Source organism: Malus sylvestris, chromosome 17, assembly GCF_916048215.2.
Source record: "Malus sylvestris chromosome 17, drMalSylv7.2, whole genome shotgun sequence".
Lineage (NCBI taxonomy): Eukaryota > Viridiplantae > Streptophyta > Magnoliopsida > Rosales > Rosaceae > Malus > Malus sylvestris.
Window position 1 is genome coordinate 27464418 of NC_062276.1, and position 27520 is coordinate 27491937.

General features: G+C 40.7%; 4 protein-coding genes across 4 annotated transcripts in view; 2 read left to right on the forward strand and 2 right to left on the reverse strand.

The window, feature by feature from the left end:
• LOC126609983 (uncharacterized) overlaps nt 1–17291 on the forward strand; it is a 90767-nt gene extending 73476 nt beyond the window's left edge. The window contains exon 2 of the mRNA XM_050277919.1: nt 15457–17291. Within this exon, the coding sequence (XP_050133876.1) occupies nt 15596–16486 (891 nt within the window). The 5' untranslated portion in view covers nt 15457–15595 and the 3' untranslated portion in view covers nt 16487–17291. The remainder of the gene's footprint in view (nt 1–15456) is intronic.
• LOC126609968 (heat shock 70 kDa protein-like) lies at nt 4211–6573 on the reverse strand. Its single transcript, XM_050277898.1, has one exon. The coding sequence runs from the start codon at nt 6342–6344 to the stop codon at nt 4374–4376; it is 1971 nt and encodes a 656-aa protein (XP_050133855.1). The 5' UTR covers nt 6345–6573; the 3' UTR covers nt 4211–4373.
• On the forward strand, nt 10919–13175 carry LOC126609971 (heat shock 70 kDa protein-like). Its single transcript, XM_050277900.1, has one exon. The coding sequence runs from the start codon at nt 11054–11056 to the stop codon at nt 13022–13024; it is 1971 nt and encodes a 656-aa protein (XP_050133857.1). The 5' UTR covers nt 10919–11053; the 3' UTR covers nt 13025–13175.
• A 6374-nt stretch (nt 17292–23665) lies between the features above and the next one.
• On the reverse strand, nt 23666–27227 carry LOC126609904 (putative leucine-rich repeat receptor-like serine/threonine-protein kinase At2g24130). The gene is made up of 2 exons (XM_050277833.1): nt 24513–27227; nt 23666–24231 (listed from the first exon to the last, which is right to left on the reverse strand). Exons 1-2 carry the CDS (start codon nt 27112–27114, stop codon nt 23819–23821), a joined length of 3015 nt encoding a protein of 1004 aa, XP_050133790.1. The 5' UTR covers nt 27115–27227; the 3' UTR covers nt 23666–23818.
• Between the last annotated feature and the right edge of the window lie 293 nt (nt 27228–27520).

Consider the following 27520-nt stretch of genomic DNA (forward strand, 5'->3'; position numbering starts at 1 on the left):
TCTTCTTCACCTCCTCATCTTCAGCCTTGTACCTCTCTGCCTCCTGCACCATTCTCTCAACCTCTTCCTTGCTCAATCTTCCCTTGTCGTTGGTATCGTTGGAAATTATATATTATAGTATAAACTATTGTAATATATAATTTTAATAATTGAATGAAAAATAGTGTTAACCAATTTCTTAGAAAGGTTATGTTGTTTAGATGTATTCCCTTGTTAAGTGATGTATACTTATAGATGAAAAGTTACATCTCTTTATTAGTTGAAGTTGGGTTCTATATAAACTCATGAAACCATTATCATTAAGATACAGAAAAATTAGAGTTAATTTTTACTCTTGAGAAAATAGGGTTTCCCCACTTTGTTTGTCTCATGCTTCGTGTGTCAAATTCCGAGTCGTGTCTTGAGAGTACGAAATATATAAAGTTCGCCAGAGTCCGAAGATTGAAGTGCTTTGACTTCGGATTATAGATTGTTGAATTCTGGAAGATGGACGCCTATCGAACTACAAGCACAAGAGTAGGGGCGAAATTCTGTCTTTAGGACATTGCATTTATGCAAGCCTCAATTTCCAAGTTTGTCAGTTTTTCTATCTTTATCTCTAGTTGTTTATATTAATCTCATATATAATTGATGTTGTGAATTTCTTTATGATTATTATCATTGGAATTATATTGTTATTTTTCATATTTTCTAATATTGCTCCAACAATCTAAAGATAGAAATTTATATCTCTTTGCAATAATTAGAAAAATATGAAAAATTCTCATAAAGCAGTGGCTAGATATTGGAAATAGAATATGTTGTGTTTGACGCAAACCCTAGCCCTCTTTGAGAAGGAAGATCGCTACATCTAATGATGAAATTGAGGCATGAATCCAATTTCAATAGAAAGATTTAATTTGATCATTGGGCTAGATGATGGGTTGTAGATTGTATATATAGTATACAAAACAACAAAAGATCGTTCTGGGAATTATTGATGATAAATGTCATACTGCAATACTTGAATTAGAATAAGTCTTGTGAATTTGGTAGTTACAATTGCATACATTTTTTCTTAATTTTCATGGGAAACAGTTTTCTCAATTTAGTCTGATCATTTTTCCAAGCAAACAGAACTTGATTTGGCTTGTGGGTTTTAATTTTCTCGACAACATTGGTCATGCACTTCTTTGAAATCGATTGTGATTTTCTCCTGTTGTGCAAGTAATGATGGCACAGAAACGTTATACTAATATATATAACCTGCATATATGCATTTTATTTCCTGACATTACACTAATTAAATTCATGTATTTGTTGACAATGAGTTTATTAATTTCAATTCTCTGAAATATGCATGCAAAAGGATAAAGGTTTTGTTTCACAACGTTGGTTATAGTAGTCTCAAGTGTGCAACGGTTTTAAGATTGGTGTGTAGGAAAAACCTATCTTCTGAAAGGATGCGTTTTTTAGTCTGGGTAGATTTACCTTGCATTTCGCATAAGATACTTATCTTTGGCACTGAATATTATGTTAAACGTTATGTGCTACCATTGGAATGATTGCATTTATAGTAATGGCCTTTTATTCATGTATGTTGTTCGATCTCGGATATTGCTTAGAGATTTATACATATGATGTTATTATATTTGGCTGTTTGAATGGTTGTGCTAGTACATCGGTTGCATTGCAATGAAAGGTTGGCTGCCAACCCAATGGGTAATCACTGAATGTTGTCATTTCCTCATGAACCGGTATAAAGATAGTGTGGCGATGAGGATGTGACCCTTTGGGTTTTCGTTGCTTTACAAATTATTATGATTTAAGAACACAACTTTTCTTGTTTTAAACAAATGAACAGACATGACTATCCAAAGGTTAAAACATTTGGTCTTTGGAAAGGAAAAGACTAGACATTAAAACGTGGGATATTGGAGAGAAAAAAAAATGTATTTGAATTCGACATAATGATGCTTATTAAGTAAGCATATGAATGGACATGGCCATTGGGTCATGCATGTTAATCATAGTAAGGAAAGAATCAAAGCCAAGAAGTGATTTTTCTCATAATTTAGTGAGGCATGAAGGCCAAAAAAGATAGATAGAGTCTATCTTAGTTGTCCCTTATTTCTTAAAGTGAAAAATGTGATCGATTTAATGATAGCATTAAAAGAAACTACAATTATGAAAGAATTGTGGGGGTTGGTAAAAGTAATTTGCTAATTGAACGACATTCAAAATGTCATCTCTTGTAATGAGTAATTGTTTAAGGTATGGCAAAGTTAGAGATCTTCTTTCAAATACCTTAAATGTGGGGGAGTTTACCCAAGTGCTCAGTGTTAGCAAATTACTTAGTAATTAAGTCCTAATTTTGAGGACTTGACATTTCAAATAATGTCAAACAACTACTCTTGTATGAAATATAATTTCATAAGATGGATTGTGTACACCATCAAAGGTAGTCAACCTAATAGTGGATCCCATTATTAAAGGTTAGACTAGAGAGTAAGTTGATCATCGAGGGGAATGAGGCTAAAGCCAACATAACTAATGAATCAGCCGAGCGGAAACCTAACTTAGTTGATTGGAGATCCCATGGTCTAAGTTCAATAGGCAAACTGGTTGGGCATGATTCAAAGAAGTTAACACACTATATATACCTCATTCCTATGATGGAAGAAGTGTGTTGTCTGCAGACGTTTTAGGTTGTATATTTATACTTAATGACAGTGATATCTTATAAATAAGAGGAATAGAGCAGACTATTCTTAATCAGTGGTCACCTATGTGAGAGTAGAAGTTGGTCGCTTCTATGAGAATGAGATGGCTAAATTCTCTAAAGCTCTCATGAATCCGGGATTTGTTCAGGACCAAAATGAACACAACCGTATGAACCCTAATATATTAGAATAAGTGATGTGTGTTACTTATTGTCTCGGTTTACTACTGCGGTGAACAGTTCAAGATTTTATATTCACTGCGTCACCAAGTAAATCCGATAAGTATTCACTAGGGTAGGTTCAAGTCCAAAAGACACCTCTCCCGATGCATCTCTTGTCCGCCTGTACTCTCAAATTCTTCTTGATTTTTCATTCATGTGGGGGATTGTTGGAAATTATATATTATAGTATAAACTATTGTAATATATAATTTTAATAATTGAATGAAAAATAGTGTTAACCAATTTCTTAGAAAGGTTATGTTGTTTAGATGTATTCCCTTGTTAAGTGATGTATACTTATAGATGAAAAGTTACATCTCTTTATTAGTTGAAGTTGGGTTCTATATAAACTCATGAAACCATTATCATTAAGATATAGAAAAATTAGAGTTAATTTTTACTCTTGAGAAAATAGGGTTTCCCCACTTTGTTTGTCTCATGCTTCGTGTGTCAAATTCCGAATCGTGTCTTGAGAGTACGAAATATATAAAGTTCGCCAAAGTCCGAAGATTGAAGTGCTTTGACTTCGGATTATAGATTGTTGAATTCTGGGAGATGGACGCCTATCGAACTACAAGCACAAGAGTAGGGGCGAAATTCTATCTTTAGGACATTGCATTTATGCAAGCCTCAATCTCCAAGTTTGTCAGTTTTTCTATCTTTATCTCTAGTTGTTTATATTAATCTCATATATAATTGATGTTGTGAATTTCTTTATGATTATTATCATTGGAATTATATTGTTATTTTTCATATTTTCTAATATTGCTCCAACAGGTATTGGTGATCTTGTTCTTCACTCCAGCAGTCTCGTCTTCCGCCGACACGTTCAATATACCATTTGCATCAATGTCAAAGCAGACATTGATCTGAGGGACACCTCTTGGCGCCGGAGGAATGATAGAACAGACAATACACCAATGGCGCTAGATTCTGGTTCCATGTAAGTACACATCTAGAGGATCCTCTTTGTAGGATGCTAAAGATCCTCATCGTACATCGTGCGGCCAATTTCTGTAGGTATTGTTTGCCTTTAATTTAAATAAAAAAAAATTAAAATGATTTATAACCTCATGATATACGATAAATTGATAGGATGTAAAAATCCGAATGGGATCCAAATCTTACATCTTAGTGCATTTTTTGGAGCAAATTACGTGGGTACCTCTTAAAACATTTGGCAGTGGAACCACCACAAATGAGTGGCTATGACAGACCACCATAAACCCTAAATCCTAATGAACATGTAGCAATCAAATGAAAGTGTTAGATAAGACTAAGCAACCATTGCACCAAACAACTAATCGAGCAATAAACATAATATGCCAGGAAAAGAAAGTTTACATCATTGTAAATCTAGGACATTAACAAAAACATTGTATATTTGTAGGCAATTATTCAAGCAGTCACAAACAGAGAAGAAATAACCAACTAAACCAAACCCTTAATTTCAGTCAACTTCCTCAATCGTAGGCCCGGCTCCTGATCCGCCACCGGACCTAGTGTTTCCAAATCCGCTACCAGGCATCTGAGCACCACCGCCCATCGGCACGTTTCCGCCAGGACCCTGATACATTTTGGCAATGATCGGGTTGCACAATCCCTCCAACTCCTTTTGCTTGTCCTCAAATTCCTCCACCTCGGCCAACTGGTTCCGGTCTAGCCACTCGATTGCCTCGTCAATGGCCTTCTCAATCTTCTGCTTGTCTGCAGGGTCTAATTTTCCAGCAATCTGCTCATCCTTGATGGTGTTCCGCATGTTGTATGCGTAGTTCTCAAGCGAGTTCTTGGCATCCACCTTCTTCTTCACCTCCTCATCTTCAGCCTTGTACCTCTCTGCCTCCTGCACCATTCTCTCAATCTCTTCCTTGCTCAGTCTTCCCTTGTCGTTGGTAATAGTGATCTTATTCTTCACTCCAGCAGTCTTGTCTTCCGCCGACACATTCAAGATACCATTTGCATCAATGTCAAAGCAGACATTGATCTGAGGGACGCCTCTTGGCGCCGGAGGAATGCCCGTGAGTTCAAACTTGCCGAGGAGGTTGTTGTCCTTGGTTCTAGCCCTCTCTCCTTCATACACCTGAATTAACACTCCTGGCTGGTTGTCGGAGTAGGTAGAGAAGATCTGCTCCTTCTTGGTAGGAATGGTGGTGTTTCTCGGAATCAAGACGGTCATCACACCACCTGCAGTCTCAAGACCAAGGCTGAGAGGAGTGACATCAAGAAGCAACAGATCTTGGACCTTCTCATTTCCTTCGCCGGTTAAAATTGCAGCTTGAACAGCAGCACCATAAGCCACGGCTTCGTCAGGGTTTATGCTCTTGCACAATTCCTTGCCATTGAAGAAATCTTGCAAAAGCTGCTGAACTTTGGGAATTCTCGTCGACCCACCAACCAAAACAACCTCATCAACCCGACTCTTGTCGATTTTGGAATCCCTCAAACACTTCTCAACAGGTTCCATACACTTCCTAAACAAATCCATATTCATCTCTTCAAATCTCGCCCTAGTAATTGTAGAATAGAAATCAATACCTTCATAGAGCGAATCGATCTCAATGGTGGTCTGAGCGGTGGAAGACAAGGTCCTTTTCGCTCTCTCGCACGCAGTCCTCAACCTCCTCAAAGCTCTGGCATTGCTACTAATATCCTTCTTGTGCTTTCTCTTAAACTCTTGCACAAAGTGATTAACAAGCCTGTTGTCAAAATCCTCACCACCAAGATGAGTATCACCAGCAGTAGCCTTCACTTCGAAGATCCCTTCCTCAATTGTGAGCAAAGAAACATCAAAAGTCCCACCACCAAGATCGAAAATAAGAACATTCTTCTCGCCAGTACTGGATCCCTTCTTGTCAAGACCGTAAGCAATGGCAGCAGCAGTAGGCTCGTTGATAATCCTCATCACATTGAGCCCGGCAATGGAGCCAGCATCCTTTGTGGCCTGCCTCTGCGAGTCATTGAAGTAAGCAGGTACAGTGACCACAGCGTTGTTGCAAGGGTGACCCAAATAAGCCTCGGCAACCTCCCTCATCTTAGTCAGCACCATCGACGATATCTCTTCCGCCGCAAACTGCTTCTCTTCGCCTTTGTAATTTACCACAATCATCGGCTTGTCGCCAGGACCAGCAACGACCTTGAAAGGCCAGTGCTTCATGTCGCTCTGGACAGAAGGGTCGGAGAACCGCCTGCCGATGAGTCTCTTGGCGTCAAAAACGGTGTTTTGGGGGTTCATAGCGACCTGGTTCTTGGCTGCATCGCCGATCAAACGCTCCGTGTCGGTGAAGGCGACATAGGAAGGGGTGGTCCTGTTTCCCTGGTCATTGGCTATGATCTCAACGCGGTCGTTCTGCCACACCCCGACGCAGCTGTAGGTGGTGCCGAGGTCGATGCCGATAGCCTTGCCTTGCGTCTTTGCAGCCATGGACAACAAATCAGTGCGAAACTATTGAATAACTGGTTCGAGAAAACAACGAAAAAAGAAGCAAAATCTGGTTGCTCTGGAAATTTGAATTTTGTGGTTGTCTGGAATGCTTTTGGTTTGAGTGTGAAGCGGGGTTTGGGGGTTCAAATTTATATGGGTGAGTAGGGTTCGTGGAGAGCTTCATGGGAGAGGAAGAGAAGGTGGTGGAAGGGACTGGGAGGTTGTGAGAAAAATCAGTGGGAGATGTCGAACGGTTCTGGAGAGTTCTGGAGAACACTCGAACCGTCGAAGGTCATACCAGAGAGTTCTGGAGAGTGGTTGAACTCTGAGTTGGCTTGTTTGCTTTTTCCACATATGTATGATCCAATTAAAGTAAAACACGCAGCTAGTTCTGTTTTGAATGGTAACGTTGGATTTTGTCTTCTTGTGGTCTGAAAGCGAGAGAAGGGGGATTTGAAAAGGGATCTTTTGATAAGGGTGTGCCCTTTTTACCTCTCACATATTTCTTGTTTATTTTTATCTGTTGATCTTCTTCAATTCATCTGATTCGATAGTCGAAAATTAAAAATATGTAAGAGAAGTAAAAAGGAGTGTATGGATATCACACCCTTTTGATATGGATTAAAGTAACAAAAAATTAAACATATTTCAAAAATTAAAAATCACTAAAAATTAAATCTATTTCAAAAGTAGGCTTATAAAATTAAACCTATTTCAAATTTTTCCATTTGAAAAATTGCTCTGCGATGTCTCCTTTAATTCTTTAACAAGCAGGTGTACCTGCGCGGTGTTGAGGGTTTCAAAAATATTGAAGGTGTAAAAAGTTCTGAAAATATATGTGCTTAAGAGTAGATTGTATATAGGTACATTACATCCTCAAATAATGACCTCAAAAATGCTCTCCGAGGACGACCTCGGAGTCATCTTGACACAACACTCTTCCAGGCGTCAATATGCTCAGCTTCAAAACAAAAAAAATTAAATTAATCACAAAATTAAATTGTTTTAGAAACATAAACTTAAGAACACAAAAAATCAAAACATTTCGAAAGCACATATTCTTAATCATATATCAAAATTAAATTCAACCTTTTTTATCATTTTCGCCAAAGATCAAACTTTTTTTATGAACATTTATTTCTCCTTTGATTATCATGGGACAATGAATCCTTTCTTTTGAATAAATAGAATCAAATGGATTGATATTAGTACGACATGACCTATTAACAAAGATTCATTTCAATACATCGAACATTTCTTTTAAGGATATACGAAGTATGAGATTTCAGGAAATTGATTCTTTTGAAATCTTTAATCCATTTTGATCCACGCCCACTCATTCTTTCTTTATTTCTTTACTTTTTGCAGAGATATTTGTTTCTTAATTAAGCTAATATTGGTGCAGCCCAAACATGACTCTCTGAATCCAATTCCTAGAATTAGTTTTGTGGAGAAAATACAGCCTAGTAGAGTGAGGGGGTACTTTATAATGAAGAAATTTTTCATTGTATTCGAAACACAAGTAATATACCACTTGTCTTTATATAAGCAGAGAAAAGTTTTATTTTTTAAGTTGTCAATTTTTTAACACAAGTATCTCACAACTTGTACAGTGACACCTATCTCTCATCCGAATGAAGTGTTTTCCTCCATTAATCTCCACTCCTACTAACTCAACAAAATATATATATATATATATATATATATATATATATATATATATATTTACTCTATGTCCTCAAATCCATAATTTGACTTTGAAAAAGCTTAATTACATTTAAACTTCTTAAAATTTTACTGGTGTCTCACTTAATTCCTTAAAAGTCAAATTATCACTTAACCTCTTGAATCTCAACTCATCACTGTTGATGCTGAGAAACAAGTGGCGATCTAAAATGTACAAGAAATTGGTGGTACAAAAAACAGAGGTATTTTGGAATACCTCATTTGGTACAAGAAATTGGTGGTACAAAAAACAGAGGTATTTTGGAATACCTCATTTGGTGCAGAAAGGTCCTTGTCGTTGTTACATACACACTCATCCCCACCAAGCTTCGAACCCTATCCTTGTAGGTACCACCCATGCAAAAGCACTTAACCACAAGGCTAGGAAGAAGCATGGTGCCTACTCTTGAAAAACAAACAATTTATTATAATCGAACATACTTGAATTGGATTTGGAATAGGGTGGTGCTATTAACACAATCATTTTTTACATCTCACACATGCCTTGTTAATTTTGTTATTTGATTCTCTTCAATATATTTGATGATGTGAACTTCCGACAATGGTAGGTGACTAAGGGACTAGAATGGTCTTTGCGCCATCCTGCCTTTTTTTTCTTCTTGCTACTACATGAGATGTTGATGTTGCATATTAGTCTCATACCCTTAAAATTTAAGTGTTTCCTCAATCCAAACGCTTTCTGTTCCAAGCAACGCCTCATTTTTCTCTCCATCTCTTTTACTACAGTGCAATCTTCACTTGCCTTCCTCTTATTCTATCAACTTTTCTTCGGCTTTAACTTATATATTTATTTTTTAATTTTGATTACTCTTTACCTCATATTTGAGATTGTGTAATGTTTTTAGTTTTCTCTATTGAATTTAGGGTCTTTCAATTTTTATACAAATTACTCCAATCTTGCATATTATGAGTTCAAATTACCTATGTATATGAAAGGTTCTTCCACACATAAAATTTTCTAGAACTCCACCATTGACTGTCGATATATCGTTAACTTTCTACTATACAATACACGGTATGGTGTCGACTGTAAATACACGGTATGTTGTCGACTGTTGAGTGATTGGGTCTCCCGCTCCACAACAATGGAGCTAAAGCTAATGGTCAATGGATGGAGGAGTTAACACACTGAAACAATATACAAGCTATAAATGAACCATGTACAGAAACAATACACAAGCTATAAAGTTAATTTATACTATTCTTAAGAATTTAAAGTTTGTCAATCTCTTTTGAAATAACTAGGGGTGCAACTCAGACGAGTTGGATGGTCAACCCAATTCTAATCTATTATTTTATAATTCGGGTTGGGGTTGGGTTTCATCCAGATTTAGTAGGCTTTGGATTTTAATTGAGTCCGGATATTCTAGATGGGTTCAGATTCGTCAACCTTATCAAGTCCAATCGTATAACACTTTGTTTTGCATGATTTTTCAAGTTTTGAATCATACAACATCAATATTAGTTAAAATTTCATTTACACATCATCATCCGCACAAAAATTAAAACAAACAACTTGGAGATTCTTTCTAATGTTTCAACCATGCAAATTTGAAATTAAACAGAAGGTGTACACCAAAGAGTCAATCAAAGAAATATAAAAGTAACACTATAATTCATTATCCATATGACGACGGACTATAAAGAAGTATAGTCATTCCAAAACTTATACATAACTCATATAATATGCAGTGGGATGGTAATATGTGCATGGGTAAATTCGAGCTCAAAATCGGGTTGTGTTTGGGTTGACATGGGCGGGTAAGATATCAAATCAACTCAACCTAATAAATGATCAGGTTGATGGAGGGTTTTTCCTTTATTCTAACCCGTCCCATCGGTTTTAGAAATCGAGTTGAGCATGAGTGGATTTAGGTTGACCCAACCTAAGTTGCACCCCTAAAAATCATCCATATTTTTCCTTTTGCTGTCATTACTTGCACTAAACAACATTTACATAAAAAAAATTAAAAAAAAAAGAGATAAACTAATAATTTTAATTGATAGTGGGTATTAAAATTAAATAAAATTAATCCTTCATTGGTTATTTTAGCAGGTCGGGTTTGAGTTTGGATCTTTCAACCCGTTACCTTAACAATATGACACAACACATGTTAACACGAGTACAATAAATACGACCTATTTACCAAATAAACCATCAACCCTCGGGTGGTCCAAAGGAAGTTCCGGCTGGGTATAGGTTTTCTCAAATTTTGAATTGTTCAAAAAAAAAAAAAAGTTTTATATTCACAAATCACAGGGTAAAAGAAAAATTAGAACTAACAAAAATTGGTGCTACGAGCACTAAATTTGTGCACCAAAGAATGCGTACATTCTTAATATATATATAATTAAAATAAAATAAAATAAAATAAAATAAAATAAAACAGACCAGCTGATGACTTCAAGACGCAGTCCATTTTTTTGAGAGCCGGAAGACTCACAAAGACATCGAACCCAGAACGTGCCTTGTAGAATATTTGCCTAAACTTCGTCCTCAACCATTTGACCACCCCATGATACATTAAATTCTAATATGAATTAATTATAAAATTAATTGGTGGCACATTATTTGATCAACATATTACGTATACATAATAATAATTAAAAAAAAAAAACGATGATGCACAATCAGCTAATTAGCCCAAACGTGTTGATTAGCCCAATTCCCAGTCCCTCCCAAACCCAAATCCAAATGTAGGAAGTTGGACACATTGGTTCAATGTTTCCAGATCTCTCTGGTTCCTTCCTTCTTCCCTCTTTTCTTCTTCTATACTTCTACATACCTCTCGAAATTTCTTGCCCTCCTCCTTCGTACCAGACACCCAATGGCTGTATATATGCATTGCCATGGTCTCCCAGGCAGACCATCAGGCAAACAAGAACAGAAAAGCTCACTTCACCCACTCAACAACCCTAATCCTTCTTTTAAATTTTTTTCGTGATTTCTTCTTTTCTTATTCATGGCTTCAAAGACGCAAGGCAAGGCCATCGGCATCGACCTCGGCACCACCTACAGCTGCGTCGGGGTGTGGCAGAACGACCGCGTTGAGATCATAGCCAATGACCAGGGCAACAGAACCACCCCTTCCTATGTCGCCTTCACCGACACCGAGCGTTTGATCGGCGACGCAGCCAAGAACCAGGTCGCCATGAACCCCCAAAACACCGTTTTCGACGCCAAGAGACTCATCGGCAGGCGGTTCTCCGACCCTTCTGTCCAGAGCGACATGAAGCACTGGCCTTTCAAGGTCGTTTCTGGTCCCGGCGACAAGCCCATGATTGTGGTAAATTACAAAGGCGAAGAGAAGCAGTTTGCGGCGGAAGAGATATCGTCGATGGTGCTGACTAAGATGAGGGAGATTGCCGAGGCTTATTTGGGTCACCCGTGCAACAACGCTGTGGTCACTGTACCTGCTTACTTCAATGACTCGCAGAGGCAGGCCACAAAGGATGCTGGCTCCATTGCCGGGCTCAATGTGATGAGGATTATCAACGAGCCTACTGCTGCTGCTATTGCTTACGGTCTTGACAAGAAGGGATCCAGTACTGGCGAGAAGAATGTTCTTATTTTCGATCTTGGTGGTGGGACTTTTGATGTTTCTTTGCTCACAATTGAGGAAGGGATCTTCGAAGTGAAGGCTACTGCTGGCGATACTCATCTTGGTGGTGAGGATTTTGACAACAGGCTTGTTAATCACTATGTGCAAGAGTTTAAGAGAAAGCACAAGAAGGATATTAGTAACAATGCCAGAGCCTTGAGAAGGTTGAGGACTGCGTGCGAGAGGGCGAAAAGGACTTTGTCTTCCACCGCTCAGACCACCATTGAGATCGATTCGCTCTACGAAGGTATTGATTTCTATTCTACAATTACTAGGGCGAGATTTGAAGAGATGAATATGGATTTGTTCAGGAAGTGTATGGAACCTGTTGAGAAGTGTTTGAGGGATTCCAAAATCGACAAGAGTCGGGTTCATGAAGTTGTTTTAGTTGGTGGGTCGACGAGAATTCCCAAAGTTCAGCAGCTTTTGCAAGATTTCTTCAATGGCAAGGAATTGTGCAAGAGCATAAACCCTGACGAAGCCGTGGCTTATGGTGCTGCTGTTCAAGCTGCAATTTTAACCGGCGAAGGAAATGAGAAGGTCCAAGATCTGTTGCTTCTTGATGTCACTCCTCTCAGCCTCGGTCTTGAGACTGCAGGTGGTGTCATGACCGTCTTGATTCCGAGAAATACCACCATTCCTACCAAGAAGGAGCAGATCTTCTCTACCTACTCCGACAATCAGCCAGGAGTGTTAATTCAGGTGTATGAAGGAGAAAGGGCTAGAACCAAGGACAACAACCTCCTCGGCAAGTTTGAACTCACGGGCATTCCTCCGGCGCCAAGAGGCGTCCCTCAGATCAATGTCTGCTTTGACATTGATGCAAATGGTATCTTGAATGTGTCGGCGGAGGACAAGACTGCTGGAGTGAAGAACAAGATCACTATTACCAACGACAAGGGAAGACTGAGCAAGGAAGAGATTGAGCGAATGGTGCAGGAGGCAGAGAGGTACAAGACTGAAGATGAGGAGGTGAAGAAGAAGGTGGATGCTAAGAACTCGCTTGAGAACTACGCATACAACATGCGGAACACCATCAAAGATGAGCAGATTGCTGGAAAATTAGACCCTGCAGACAAGCAGAAGATTGAGAAGGCCATTGACGAGGCAATCGAGTGGCTAGACCGGAACCAGTTGGCCGAGGTGGAGGAATTTGAGGACAAGCAAAAGGAGTTGGAGGGATTGTGTAACCCGATCATTGCCAAAATGTATCAGGGTCCTGGCGGAAATGTGCCGATGGGCGGTGGTGCTCAGATGCCTGGTAGCGGATTTGGAAACACTACGTCCGGTGGCGGATCAGGAGCCGGGCCTACGATTGAGGAAGTTGACTGAAATTAAGGGTTTAGTTTAGTTGGTTTTTTCTTCTCTGTTTGTGACTCTGCTTGAATAATTGTCTACAAATATACAATGTTTTTGTTAATGTCCTAGATTTACAATGATGTAAACTTTCTTTTCCTGGCATATTATGTTTATTGCTCGATTAGTTGTGTGGTGCAATGGTTCCTTGGTCTCATCTAACACTTTCATTTGTTGTGGTTCCACTGCCAAATGTTTTAAGAGGTACCCACGTAATTTGCTCCATCATAAAATGCACTAAGATGTGGGAATAGGATCCCATCCAAAGAGAATCTTAGGGACTCACAACCTATTTGTTAATCTTACATCATGCGGTTAGAAATCATTTGGACTCTTTTATTTAAATTTAAACATAACAACATCTAACGAAAGCTGATCGAACGATGCACGATGAACTAATAGAATGTGAGGATCTCTAGCATCCTCACAAAAGAGGATCTGGAGAGGGATCCTCACAAAAGAGGATCCGGAGAGGGTCATCATCCCTAAGATGTGTAGTTGCTTAAATCGAACCAGAATGTAGTGCCATTGGTGTATCGTCTGTTCTATCATTCCACAAGTGAGATGCTGGAAGCCACTCCAAACAGTATATTCTCGGGGAGATGATATGATTGTGGAAATGGCCGCACTCACACACTTTTTAGTTGACGTTTGACAATGAGTGAACATAAACCTTCAAGACTTAAAGCCTTCACACATCTTATCAAATATGTTGACAAATCTGTAAGTTGTGTGATGGCGAGGAGTGAGCGTAGGAAACTCGGTTGGAGGCCGAGTCACTGAGCACAATCATGTATTCCTTCCTTATCATTGTGTTTTTGATTGCTTCCTCTCTCCACGGTTTTCACAAACTGTTCATGATGTTATGCATTATCTACCTAATATTACAACATTTGTATGCATTTGAGCTGCACTTTGCTTCTTAATCATCACATCTTTAAGACGAGATGATGATTAGTGGGTCAGTCCTGCAAGAGAAAGGACTAAACTTGACTAACCCTAAATTATGTTAGATCAAATCAAATGTCAAGTGTATAATATATAACAATTGCACATTTTATCTTGAATAGAAATTTCACAAATATACGATATATCTTACAATATGAACAATTTAATGAATTTGAATAACAAATCACAAAAAACACACTGACTTGTTTTCGGAAGATAAAGGCTTGTAGAGCAATCTCCTAAGACAGAAATACGCCCCTACACCAGTGCAGTAGTTCAAAGGACTTCTATCTGGCAGGATACAACTATCTAATTCAAGTTCTTGCACACGAACTTGGATTCTAGGCGAATTTGTTGTGATGGTTCTCTGTAAAGTATAAAAGGAATTGATGGAAAATTATCTCTTGTTTCTGATCTGATGGCCATATTTATAATGGCGTAGTGGAGCAATTGAAACCGTTTTTAGAGAATGCAAAAATCAAAAACGTAAAAATTTAAACTTGTGTTCGTCAATCCAAGCCTGATGCCCATCTTTGAATATACTATATACACCCAAACCTCTATTTGTAAAACCCAAGGTCCATAACTTTAGCTTAATTCTTTTCAAAACATAAAGGAGGGAAAAGACTTATAAAATGGACTTCCACCATGTGTTTGGGCGATGTGGGACTAAGTCCCACTCACAAGTTCCAACAAATTAGTGGTGCAGTACGGGAAATGAAAGATGCATTTGGCATGGAGCACAATAATAAATGATTGGAAGATGAATTTATGTGCTGGAATAAAGAGCATTTTAATACATAATGGCTCATCAGATTAATTCCAAGGCGTTTTTGGCTAATCGTAGCAGCTAGGACGTTTTTATGGCTGATCATAATCCTTTCTTTATGTAATTTTCAGTTTTAGTGTTTTTAAGTTTATTGCCCTTTTAAATTCTGAATGTATGTCTTACATGGCCGGTCCCAAGCCCGGATAAAGGAGGAGGGGGAGGGCGTCAGGTAGTCGACAGCCGGCACTCCATGATCACGTCGAATCCTTATGAAAATGAATCCAGAACAAAATCGCGCTAAAGCTAGGGCGTCACCCGTAAGTGGCGCGCTGTGTGGCCTGAGCACAGTGATAAGTGAGCAAGGGTCGCTGTATCTCCATCGGCACCCGGATGCAGTGTTAAATGAGCAAGGGGGCCATAGAAACTTCTTTTCGAACGACTCCACTCAAAGTTGTTTGGGAGCATATGCTCCTATCAACTTTACCCGGGACACACAAAAGAAGTACTTTGATCCTATTAGACGGGGGAGGGTGAAGAAGCTAGGACAGAAGGGTAGAGTTCAAGAGAGCAAAATGCGTTTAGGAACGTGGAATATAGGAACCTTAACGGGAAAATCTATGGAAGTAGTGGAAGTTATGGTGAGGAGAAGGATAAATATTATGTGCCTACAAGAAACTAAGTGGGTTGGTAGTAAGGCAAAGGATCTAGAAAACTCAGGGTTTAAACTTTGGTATTCGGGCACAAATAGAACGAGAAACGGTGTTGGCATCATCGTGGACAAGACCTTGGTACAAGATGTTGTAGATGTCAAGAGGGTAGGAGATAGAATCATGGCAATCAAGATTGTAATAGGACAAGAACTTATCAATGTGATTAGTGCGTACGCACCTCAAGTAGGGTTGGATACGAGTTCGAAGGAGAAATTTTGGGAAGATCTTGGAGACTTGGTGCAAGGAATTGCTCAGACGGAGAAGTTATTTATAGGAGGAGATTTAAATGGACACGTGGGCAGGGAGACAGGCAACTATGGAGGTTTTCATGGTGGCCATGGTTTTGGGGAGAGAAACGAGGATGGGGAAGCTATCTTGGATTTTGCAATGGCATATGATCTCTTCTTAGCCAACACCTTCTTTAAGAAGAGAGAAGAACATGTGATCACCTACAAGAGTGGGTCGTCAAAAACACAAATAGATTTTCTTCTAATGAGGAAAGGGGATCGTATAACTTGTAAGGATTGCAAAGTTATACCAGGAGAGAGCGTGACTAATCAACATCGCTTGTTGGTGATGGATGTACATATCAAAAGAGTAAGACAAAAGAACAAGACTTGGAAGTGCCCAAGGACTAGATGGTGGAATCTAAAAGAAGAAAAACAAGCCATTTTCAAAGAGAAGGTAATCACCCAATGTGTGTGGGATAGAGAGGGGGAAGCTAGCCAAATGTGGGATTCCATGGCTAGTTGTATCCGAAAAGTAGCAAAAGAGGTATTAGGAGAGTCCAAGGGCTTTGCCCCACACCAAAAGGAATCTTGGTGGTGGAATGAGGAGGTACAAACAAAGGTGAAGGCTAAGAAGGAATGTTGTAAAGCCTTATACAAGGAGAGGACCGATGAAAATGGTGAAAGGTATAGAAAAGCGAAGCAAGAGGCGAAGAAAGCTGTCAGAGAAGCTAAGTTAGCGGCTTACGACGATATGTATAAACGACTAGATACCAAAGAATGAGAGTTGGATATCTATAAACTATCTAGAGCAAGGGAAAAGAAGACAAGGGACCTAAACCAAGTGAGGTGCATCAAGGATGATGATGGAAAGGTTCTTGCTACAGAAAACGCGGTTAAAGACAGATGGAGAGGTTATTTTCATAATCTCTTCAATGAAGGACATGAAATGAGTGCTTCTTTAGGGGAGTTGAGTAACTCAGAAGAGTGTAGAAACTACTCTTTTTATCGTCGAATCCGGAAGGAAGAAGTGGTTGTAGCTTTGAAGAAGATGAAGCATAAAAAAGCAATAGGCCCAGACGATATACCAATCGAAGTGTGGAAACTTTTGGGAGAGACAGGTATAACATGGCTCACTGACCTTTTCAATAGGATTTTGAAAACGAAGAAGATGCCAAATGAGTGGCGAACGAGCACTTTGGTGCCTATCTACAAGAATAAGGGCGACGTACAAAATTGCATGAACTATAGGGGTATTAAGCTAATGAGTCATACAATGAAGCTCTGGGAGAGAGTCATTGAGCATAGATTGAGGCAAGAGACACGGGTTTCGGACAACCAATTCGGGTTCATGCCAGGGCGCTCAACCATGGAGGCAATCTATCTCTTACGAAGATTGATGGAAAGATATAGAGATGGGAAAAAGGATTTACACATGGTCTTTATAGATTTGGAAAAAGCGTATGATAGGGTCCCAAGAGACATTCTTTGGAGGATTTTAGAGAAGAAAGGAGTACGAGTAGCATATATCCAAGCTATAAAGGATATGTATGAAGGAGCAAAGACTGCCGTAAGAACTCATGAAGGACAAACCGAAAGCTTTCCCATAACTGTAGGATTACATCAAGGCTCATCCTTAAGTCCTTACCTTTTTGCGTTGGTAATGGATGAGTTAACAGGACATATTCAAGATGATATTCCTTGGTGTATGCTGTTCGCAGACGATATAGTGTTGATAGATGAAACTCAGGAAGGGGTAAATGCAAAGCTTAACCTTTGGAGAGAAGTGTTGGAATCTAAAGGTCTTCGCCTAAGCCGATCAAAGACAGAATATATGGAGTGCAAGTTCAGTGCAAATGGAGGCCAAAACGAGTTAGGGGTGAGGATCGGAGATCAAGAAATACCAAAGAGCGACCGTTTTCGTTACCTAGGATCTATCTTGCAAAAGAACGGAGAATTAGATGGAGATCTCAACCATAGAATACAAGCTGAATGGATGAAGTGGAAGAGTGCATCCGGCGTGTTATGTGACCGCCGTATGCCACTGAAGCTCAAGGGAAAATTTTATAGGACGGCAATAAGGCCGGCGATGCTGTATGGCACAGAATGTTGGGCGGTGAAACATCAACACGTACACAAAATGGGTGTAGCGGAGATGAGGATGCTTCGTTGGATGTGTGGGCACACGAGAAAGGATAAGATTAGGAATGAGGATATCCGGGGTAAAGTAGGAGTAGCCGAAATTGAAGGAAAGATGAGAGAAAATCGGTTACGGTGGTTTGGACATGTGCAAAGAAGGCCTATTGACGCTCCGATTAGAAGATGCGACTATGGGACAGAGGTTCAGGGCCGAAGGGGTAGAGGAAGACCTAGGAAAACTTTGGAAGAGACTCTAAGAAAAGACTTAGAGTACTTGGATCTAACGAAGGACATGACACAGGATCGAGCACAATGGCGTTCTAAGATTCATATAGCCGATCCCACTCAGTGACTTGGATTTTCCAAGTCTCCAACCGAGAAGTTTTCCTCACTCGGAAAATTAAGGGAACACTACCCCAACCTACATGCTCCACTCAGAAAGCTTCAACATACAAGCTTCAACAAAAGAAAATTCAAAGAGCTTAGCGAAGAAGGCTTTGGTGTATTTAACACAATACGTTGAAATGAAGGAAAGCTTATTTATTGATATCCCCGATAAGCTACAAATATGTATATATACATGAGTCAAAATAAACACACAAGAGGGAGCCTTCACAAAGGTTGCTTAGGAGAAGTCTCAGCAGTCGGTAGAGCCCCAGAAAGAGAAGGCACCGGAGGGGGATCATTTGGAGCCTCAGTACTGGACAGAACCCTAGAAGGAGGAGGCATCAGAGGTTGATCATTTGGAGCTTCATTACGCGGTACAGCCCCAGAAGACGAAGGCAATAAATGCCTTTGGAACAAACCCACAAATCTCTGATGATCAAGTAAAACCTGACCATCAGTTTCCTTCATCTGGTCAAGCTTCCTCTTCATGTTTGTAGCATAGTCATGTGCGAGCCGGTGCAACTGTTTATTCTCATGCTTGAGCCCTCTAATCTCCTGTTTGAGACTCATCACTTCAGCCGCCAATGATTCAACTTGGCGGGTTCGAGCAAATAGGCGTTGGGCCATATTAGACACAGAACCTGCACACTGAACACTGAGAGCCAGCGAATCCTTAACAGCTAACTCATCAGACCGTTTGGAAAGTAGTCTGTTATCTTTGGGAGTGAGAAGGTTCCTGGCCACCACCGCAGCGGTCATATCATTCTTCATCACGGAATCCCCAACGGTAAGAGGACCAGTAGGGGAGACGAAGGATGGGCGCCATATGTTGTCTGGAGAAGGCGGGGCTGCCTCTTCAACAAGGTTCAAGTCAAAACGACGGTCGGAGGGGCCAGACATTTTCAAAGGTGTTGAAGAGAGAAGAGGTCGGACAAATCAAGATCTTAGAAGTGCAAGAATGAAGCTTCTACTGGTGGAGATTCAAGTGTGCTTTGGAACTTAATGCCAGCCCCTATAAAAATCTGCACTCGACGAAGCTTCAGAAATCGAAGAGGCGCCTGCTCAGAAATCGAAGAGGCGTTTGCTTTCTCAAAAGCTAGGCTGCTTAGAGATCACGAGGGTTGATCTCAGAAATCGAAGAGGCGTTTGCTTTCTCAAAAGTTGGGCTGCTCAAAGACCACGAAGGCCGATCTCAAAAATCGAAGATGCGCTCGCTTTCTCAAAAGCTGGGCTCCCCAGAGACCACGAGGGCCGATCTCAGAAATCGAAGAGGCACCTACTTTTCCAGCCTTTTCCAGCCTTGTCAGCACCTGTCACACGCACACTCAGTTTTGCGGAAATTATGGGCATTCTGTCAAAGACTTCTGGGGAAGTAGAAAACACATGAATCTTACTGTTCAATCACCCACTTCCCACACGCAACAATAGCTCATGGGTACCACAGATAACTTTGCCAAAGTTCTCTGCCAAAGTTGAGCACGTGAAGCTTGCAGCTCCCACTACATCGCTCTGACCAAGAAGGGTAAAAGAATAGCAAAGAAACAGCACTAACAAAGTTTAGACCCATAAATTTTGAAGGTCTAGCTACCATATTATTACCCACAAGGGTAAAGGAACAGTACCACTGCTGGATAATTGGAAAGTCCCTGTGTGTTAACCTCTGTGCTTCGTGGCAAGGTAGACTAGCAAACATGCCCAACCTTTACTCACATTCGAGAAAACACTCCCAATAAGATTGCTTGCTCCAAAATCGAAGAGGCACCGTCCTCCGAATCTCGAGAGCCAGACTCCCAACATGACTACTTTCTTAAAAATCGAAGAGAGGGTAAAGGAACAGTACCATTGCTGGATAATTGGAAAGTCCCTGTGTGTCAACCTCTGTGCTTCGTGGCAAGGTAGACTAGCAAACTTGCCCAACCTTTACTCACATTCGAGAAAACACTCCCAACAAGATTGCTTGCTCAAAAATCGAAGAGGCACCGTCCTCCGAATCTCGAGAGCCAGACTCCCAACATGATTACTTTCTCAAAAAACGAAGAGACACTGCTCCCCGAATCTCGAGAGCCAGACCCCCAGCATGATTGCTTTCTCAAAAATCGATGAGGCATCGTTCTCCGAATCAATCGAAGAGGCGCTCGCTTTCTCAAAAGCTGGGCTGCTCAGAGACCACGAGGGCCGATCTCAGAAATCGAAGAGGCACCTACTTTTCTAGCCTTGTCAGCACCTGTCACACGCACACTCTGCTTTGCAGAAATTATGGGCATTCTGTCGAAGACTTCTGGTGAAGTAGAAAGCACATGAATCTTACTGTTCAATCACCCACTTCCCACACGCAACAATAGCTCATGGGTACCACAAATAACTTTGTCAAAGTTCTCTGCCAAAGTTGAGCACGTGAAGCTTGCAGCTCCCACTACATCGCTCTGACCAAGAAAGGTAAAAGAATAGCAAAGAAACAGCACTAACAAAAGTTTAGACACATAAATTTTGAAGGTCTAGCTACCATATTATTACCCACAACTGTAAAGGAACAGTACCACTGCTGGATAATTGGAAAGTCCCTGTGTGTCAACCTCTGTGCTTCGTGGCAAGGTAGACTAGCAAACATGCCCAACCTTTACTCACATTCGAGAAAACACTCCCAATAAGATTGCTTGCTCCAAAATCGAAGAGGCACCGTCCTCCGAATCTCGAGAGCCAGACTCCCAACATGACTACTTTCTCAAAATCGAAGAGAGGGTAAAGGAACAGTACCATTGCTGGATAATTGGAAAGTCCCTGTGTGTCAACCTTTGTGCTTCGTGGCAAGGTAGACTAGCAAACATGCCCAACCTTTACTCACATTCGAGACAACACTCCCAACAAGATTGCTTGCTCCAAAATCGAAGAGGCACCGCCCTCCGAATCTCGAGAGCCAGACTCCCAACATGATTACTTCCTAAAAAATCGAAGAGACATTGCTCTCCGAATCTCGAGAGTCATACCCCCAGCATGATTGCTTTCTCAAAAATCGAAGAGGCATCGTTCTCCGAATCTCGAGAGCCAGATACCACAGACCACTTTTTCAAAGTGCTCTGACAGAGTTAAAACATGTGAAACTGGCAGCTCCCACTACCGTGCTATGACCAAGCAGGGTAAAGGAATAGCATTACTACTTGTTGTTAGGGAGACTCCTATATATGTCGACCTCCATCCCCAACGGACAGGCAGACCTGCAAAAATGCTCAACCCTTCATCATATCTGAGAGGGCACTCCCAACGAAGCCTTTCGAAATATTCAGCTTTCTTTCCCCCCGATAATACCTCTGCAAACAAGCTATACTAGAGCAAGAATATCTCATATCATCAGGGTTAAAAGCAAGAGTATCCCATATCATGCTTTTTCCCTGTCTTTTCTTTTGGCCTTGTTTTTACCTGCAAGACAAGGAGAAAGAGAGCAATCAGTCAGCACTTGGAATCAAGCTTCCAGCCAGGAACTGACTGCCTGGAACCCCTTACCTGATCACTTACCTGGCATTGCTCTCGAGTACTCATCTTCAACATCTTATGTTTCCAGGGAAGATTCCGCATCTGCTTGAGGAACAGATAGGGCAAGTGCGAAGGATACAAAGAAGCATGTGGAGACAAGCGTAACAGCACACGTGCCGATACATTCATTACTCTGTCAAAAGCAAAAGTATCCCATATCAGCAGGGTGGAACGTACTCTAGATTTGATGGACTTGTTTTGACCCTCAAATTCTTCAGTCGGCCTTATACTCTGGAGGAAACCAGAAAACCCTCCAGCTCAGTTCAAGAATAAGCCTGTGGAAAGTTACTTCTTCAAAAGCAAAAGTATCTCATATCATCTCTTCTCATTTTTCTTCTCTTTATCCTTCATGCTGCTGCAAGATGGGGAGAAGGTGAACAATCAGTCGGAGCTCTGATTGCTTACCTTGTCTGTCACCTCTTTCAGCAGACCCCCTAGCTCGGCGACTTGGGGGACTCCTACTACATGGTTTGTATCGCGCTTGACCAAGCCTGAAACTACAAGTAAGCTTCAAGTGAAATTGATACATTACCTTGTGCATCTCCACCAGTTAAAGATACCACCCCTGGATGGAGGAAGAGTACTTCCAGAGAAGATGCCACATCTACCTATGAGACAGATAAGGCAAGTCAAGACGACACCACACTCCGATACTTAGAAGTTTCGTGATTACGAGATCATTCTCCCACAATATTTCCTAATGTCATTTGTACTAAATCATTCACTTATACTCACTAAATGAGAGCTTGAACCTATGTACTTGTGTAAACCCTTCACAATTAATGAGAACTCTTCTATTCCGTGGACGTAGCCAATCTGGGTGAACCACGTACATCTTGTGTTTGCTTTCCTATCTCTATCCATTTATATACTTATCCACACTAATGACCGGAGCAATCTAGCGAAGATCACAAAAAGCGATCGTTTTCGCTACCTAGGATCTATCTTGCAAGAGAACGGAGAATTAGATGGAGATCTCAACCATAGAATACGAGCTGGATGGAAAGAGTGCATCCGGCGTGTTGTGTGACCGTCGTAGGCCACTGAAGCTCAAGGGAAAATTTTATAGGACGACAATAAGGCTAGCGATGTTGTATGGCACAGAATGTTGGGTGGTGAAGCATCAACACGTACACAAAATGGGTGTAGCGGAGATGAGGATGCTTCGTGGGATGTGTGGGCACACGAGAAAGGATAAGATTGGGAATGAGGATATCCGAGGTAAAGTAGGAGTAGCCGAAATTGTAGGAAATATGAGAGAAAATCGGCTCCGGTGATTTTGAACATGTGCAAAGAAGGCCGACTGACGCTCCGGTTCGAAGATGTGACTACGGGACAGAGGTTCAGGGCCGAAGGGGTAGAGGAAGACCTAGGACAACTTTGGAAGAGACTCTAAGAAAAAACTTAGAGTACTTGGATCTAACGGAGGACATGACACAAAACCGAGCGCAATGGCGTTCTAGGATTCATATAGCCGACCCCACTTAGTGGGAAAAGGCTTTGTTGTTGTTGTTGTTGTTGTTGTATGTTACAAATTTGATATAAAACCAATTTCTTGCTGGAAGGTGGGGAGGTGGGACATTTTTTGTTGATAAATGAAATATTCAAAGAGATTTCTATCTTATATTTGTGCCTTTCTCTTGTTTAAGAGTATGCAGCTTTGTTCTTTCTAGTGTCTACGTCATAAACTGGTCCTAAGTTTATAGGGTTTTTAGGTCTCTCCTTGAAGATAGTGGACTCTGCCTTTCGTTTTCTTTTTAATCATATTTATCAGTCCATATCACTTTATTTTGTTTCTACCCACTGCGCCCTGCATCAATTATTAGCATCTGTCTATTTGTTTTTATTTTTCTGCTCTATGTAAAACATATTTAGGAAATAATTGTAAGAAAATTGCATGGTGCCAATGTTGCAGAAGCTTTTGAATCCAACTGTGATCATTGTTCTTACTGTTGATCGATAAGAATGTAAGAGATTCTATGCTGATTGCAAGACAAGTTTGACATAGAGCTAGAAACAGAAAGAAAGCATTTCGTTAAAAAAATATACGGGATCCGAGATGCTAGTCATCGTCTAGGGTAGAAGAAGAAATTCCGAGTGAAGGGGCAAATGTTGCAGTAGTATCCCCACAGAGATATCTCTTCAGTCGATCCAAGTCATCCGCAGCATCGAGCATTGTCGGCCTAGTGGAGGGGGACTCCTGTGTGCAGAGGATTCCCAACTCTATCAACTCTCCAATTGCAACATCCCACATCTTTCTCACCTCGGCGGATTGATCTCTAGAAGCTCTCATTAGGGAGAAGTCAACCACTTTTTCAACCCTTCCATGACAATGGTTCTTAACCCACCTGTGCAGGTTTAGCCCTCCAACAAACATGTCATCTGTTGGCCTTTTTCTTGTCACCATCTCTAGAACCAGAACGCCGAAGCTGTAAACATCACCTTTTGTAGATGCATTAGAACCATACCCGTATTCTGCACAAAGAATCGAGCGTGTGTTAGGCCTTATTCTAAGTTATTGAACAAATAATCGAGTTCTATCATCGCCGGTCTTTAAAAATGGCTTCAAATAGAGAAATTGGGGAATTGTTTTCATTTTTTCTAAAGAACGAATGATCTTTGTTACCATACTTAGATTTATATGTGTTCAGAAATGCTTGAAGTTCCAATTACTGAGAATCTAGTTATGAACAAAACTCGTATTCTATCTGTTTGGCTTTGCGAATGGCTAGCTTAAGCAGAGGATAGATCGTTACCTGGTGCTATGTATCCAATGGATCCGAATAACATATTTGCAGTAGAGTTTCCCATGTTCTCAAGAGCTGAATTTCCACCTCCAGCTATCAGCAATCTTGCGATCCCAAAATCGGAAACTAAAGCTGTCATGTCATTGTTGAGAAGAACATTGCTCGGTTTTAGATCACAGTGTATAACTTTGACTGGAGAGTGGTGATGTAGATATGCCATCCCTTCAGCTATGTCACTGCAAATGTTCACCCTTTGGATCAGGCTCAAATCAGAAGAACCTGAACGCAGACCTGTCTTCGAATGTTGATAGAGACAGCTTTCTAAGCTACCGTTTGCCATATAAGGAAGAACAATGGCCTTAAAGTCCGGTAGACTGCATGCTGTTATAATCCTTATAAGGTTTCTGTGCCTAATTCTCCTCAAGACTTGGCACTCTCTGGTAAAACTCTTTGTTGAATTTCCAGATTGCAACTGTAAGACCTTGACTGCTATTGTTGTCCCATTTGGAAGAACTCCCCTGTACACGCGTCCATAGCTGCCAGTTCCAATCAGTCTCTGATCATCAAATCCGTTAGTGGCATCCGACAGATCTCGATATGTGACTCTTGGGAAACTGTGAACCAATTCTGGTTGTGTTGGTTTTCTTGCTGTCGCAGTCCTCTGAGCTGAGATTAGTGCCTGAATGTGCCAGATTGCAATCACAGAGCATAGTATTGATAGGGATGTTGATATGAATATGACTAAGCTGAATAGGATTAAGAAAATGTGCGATCGAAACAGATGCATTTTGTGGGGGCAAGCAGGTCTGAAGGAAACAGTACCACAAAGGTGCTGATTGCCCAAGAAAGATGTATATGAGACAGCTTCAAAGATGCCACCAGAGGGAATCATTCCTTCAAAGTTATTGAAGGAAAGATTTAGATATGTAAGCGTTCGGCTGTTGTTGAGGCTTAGTGGAATATTTCCAGAGAAGCGGTTTCCTGAAATATCAAGGGACTCAAGATTCTTCAGCTCACCTATGGAATCTGGAAGTTTCCCCTCCAAAGAATTGTGTGAAAAGTTAATCAGGGTCAATGCAATACAACTTGATATCTGTGGGAAGATACTTCCACTTAGGTTGTTCGATGAAAGATCCATCTCTTGAACATCTTCCAGTTTGCTGAGTTCAATCGGTATAGGCCCTTCGAGTTGATTGTGTGAGAGGTTTATAAAAATTCTGATCTCACTCAAACCCAATAATTGTGGGGGGATGCTGCCTGTCAATCTGTTGTATGATAAATCAAGCTTGTACAGTTGTATGCAGTGTCCTAATGTTGGAGGTATTGATCCGGAAAGGAGGTTGTTGTTGAGGAACAGATAATTCAGGCTGACCAAATTTCCTATACTGCTTGGAATATCACCGGAGAATGAGTTATCAGAGAGATCAAGCAGGCCGAGGTGAGTCATCTGACCCAATGCAGCTGGAATTGCGCCGGTGAACAGGTTGTGTGATAAGAAAAGCTGTTCCAAATTTGACAGCTGACTGATGTTTGCTGAGATTGTTCCATTCAGACGATTGGATGTCAAATTCAGGACCACAAGCTTAGAAAGATTACCTATATTCGGAGGAATTGATCCAAATATCTGGTTTTCTTGCAGCAAAAGATTCGTAAAATTGATACCAAGTCCACCGATGGAAGTGGGCAATATTCCTCCGAGGCCCATACCAGCCAGCTCAAGCTCCTCTAGAGAAGTGCAATTTGTGATGGCAGAGAAAAATTGGTCAAGATTGGTGTTGCCATCGTGGCTTACCATATCATTGTTAGATAAATGAAGATAGAGAATATTTGGCAACTTCTGTACAAACTTGATGGGCAGCTCGCCAGAAAGATGGTTATATTCGACATCTAAGTTGACCAGTGAGCTATTGGTCAGAAAGAGAGGAAGTTCTCCAGTGAACTGATTGTTGTATAAATTGAGGCTCCATAGTTTTGGACAATTTCCAATCTCTATCGGAATTTTTCCGGAAAGAAGGTTGTTGGAAAGGTCTAAAACCGCTAACATACTGCAGTTGGAGAAGAGTGTAGGTGGAATGGCGCCGGTTAAATTATTTTGCAATAGACTAACTGTAGTGAGGTCTGAAGGAAGGGCTAAGGAATCTGGTATTGAACCATGAAAGTTGTTCCCCTCTAGCAGCAGACGATGGAGGCGCCTGAGTAAGCCAATTTCAGCAGGGATAGTTCCATAGAAGTGATTTCCAACTAGCACCATGTTACGGAGGCCTGTAAGATTTGAAATGAATGGTGAAAGCGTCCCTGCAAGTGCATAATCCTTCAGAATGAGATCTGATACGCGATAATGCTGTGTGTTGCAGCTGACACCCGTGAAGTTGCAGCTGACATCCGTGAAGTTGCAGCTGACACCCGTGAACTTGCAGACATCAGTAGCTTCCTTCCAATTAGCCAGCTTGGAATACGGATCATATACAATGGCCTTCTTGAACTCCAGCAGAGCAGCCTTGTCTGCAATCAAAGAGTGATGAGGACTCTGGAGATGACCAATAACTGCATTACTAGATGCCGAGACCAAATGCTGGATTAGAAGAAAAAACATGGTTTCGACGAAAGCCATACTTGATAAACTGAAAGAGCCTAAGAAAAATATTTGTTTGTGAGATTCCCTTCGCTTCAACTTTCATCGTGCTTCGTTCTCATATCATTCAACAGTGGTAAATGATTTGTGGTAGTAAAAGAGAGACTGGAGAGAAGGTGGAAAGTGATATTTTCGGAATAAGAAGTCAATCAAGGCTATGATTTTGTTGAAGAACCGAGGAAACTCTAGTATCTTTGGATGCAAACGCTGAAAGCATAATCGAGAGGAGAGAGGGAAAGGAGTTGACATTTTATAAGTTGTCTATCTCTAATGCACTGTCAAGTTTAGTTGCAAGTAACGATGGGCAAATACTCATCGGTTATGAGTAACTGCAGTTATCTATCTATTTAAATTTTACTGTTACGATTATAGGTAACCGTTTAGA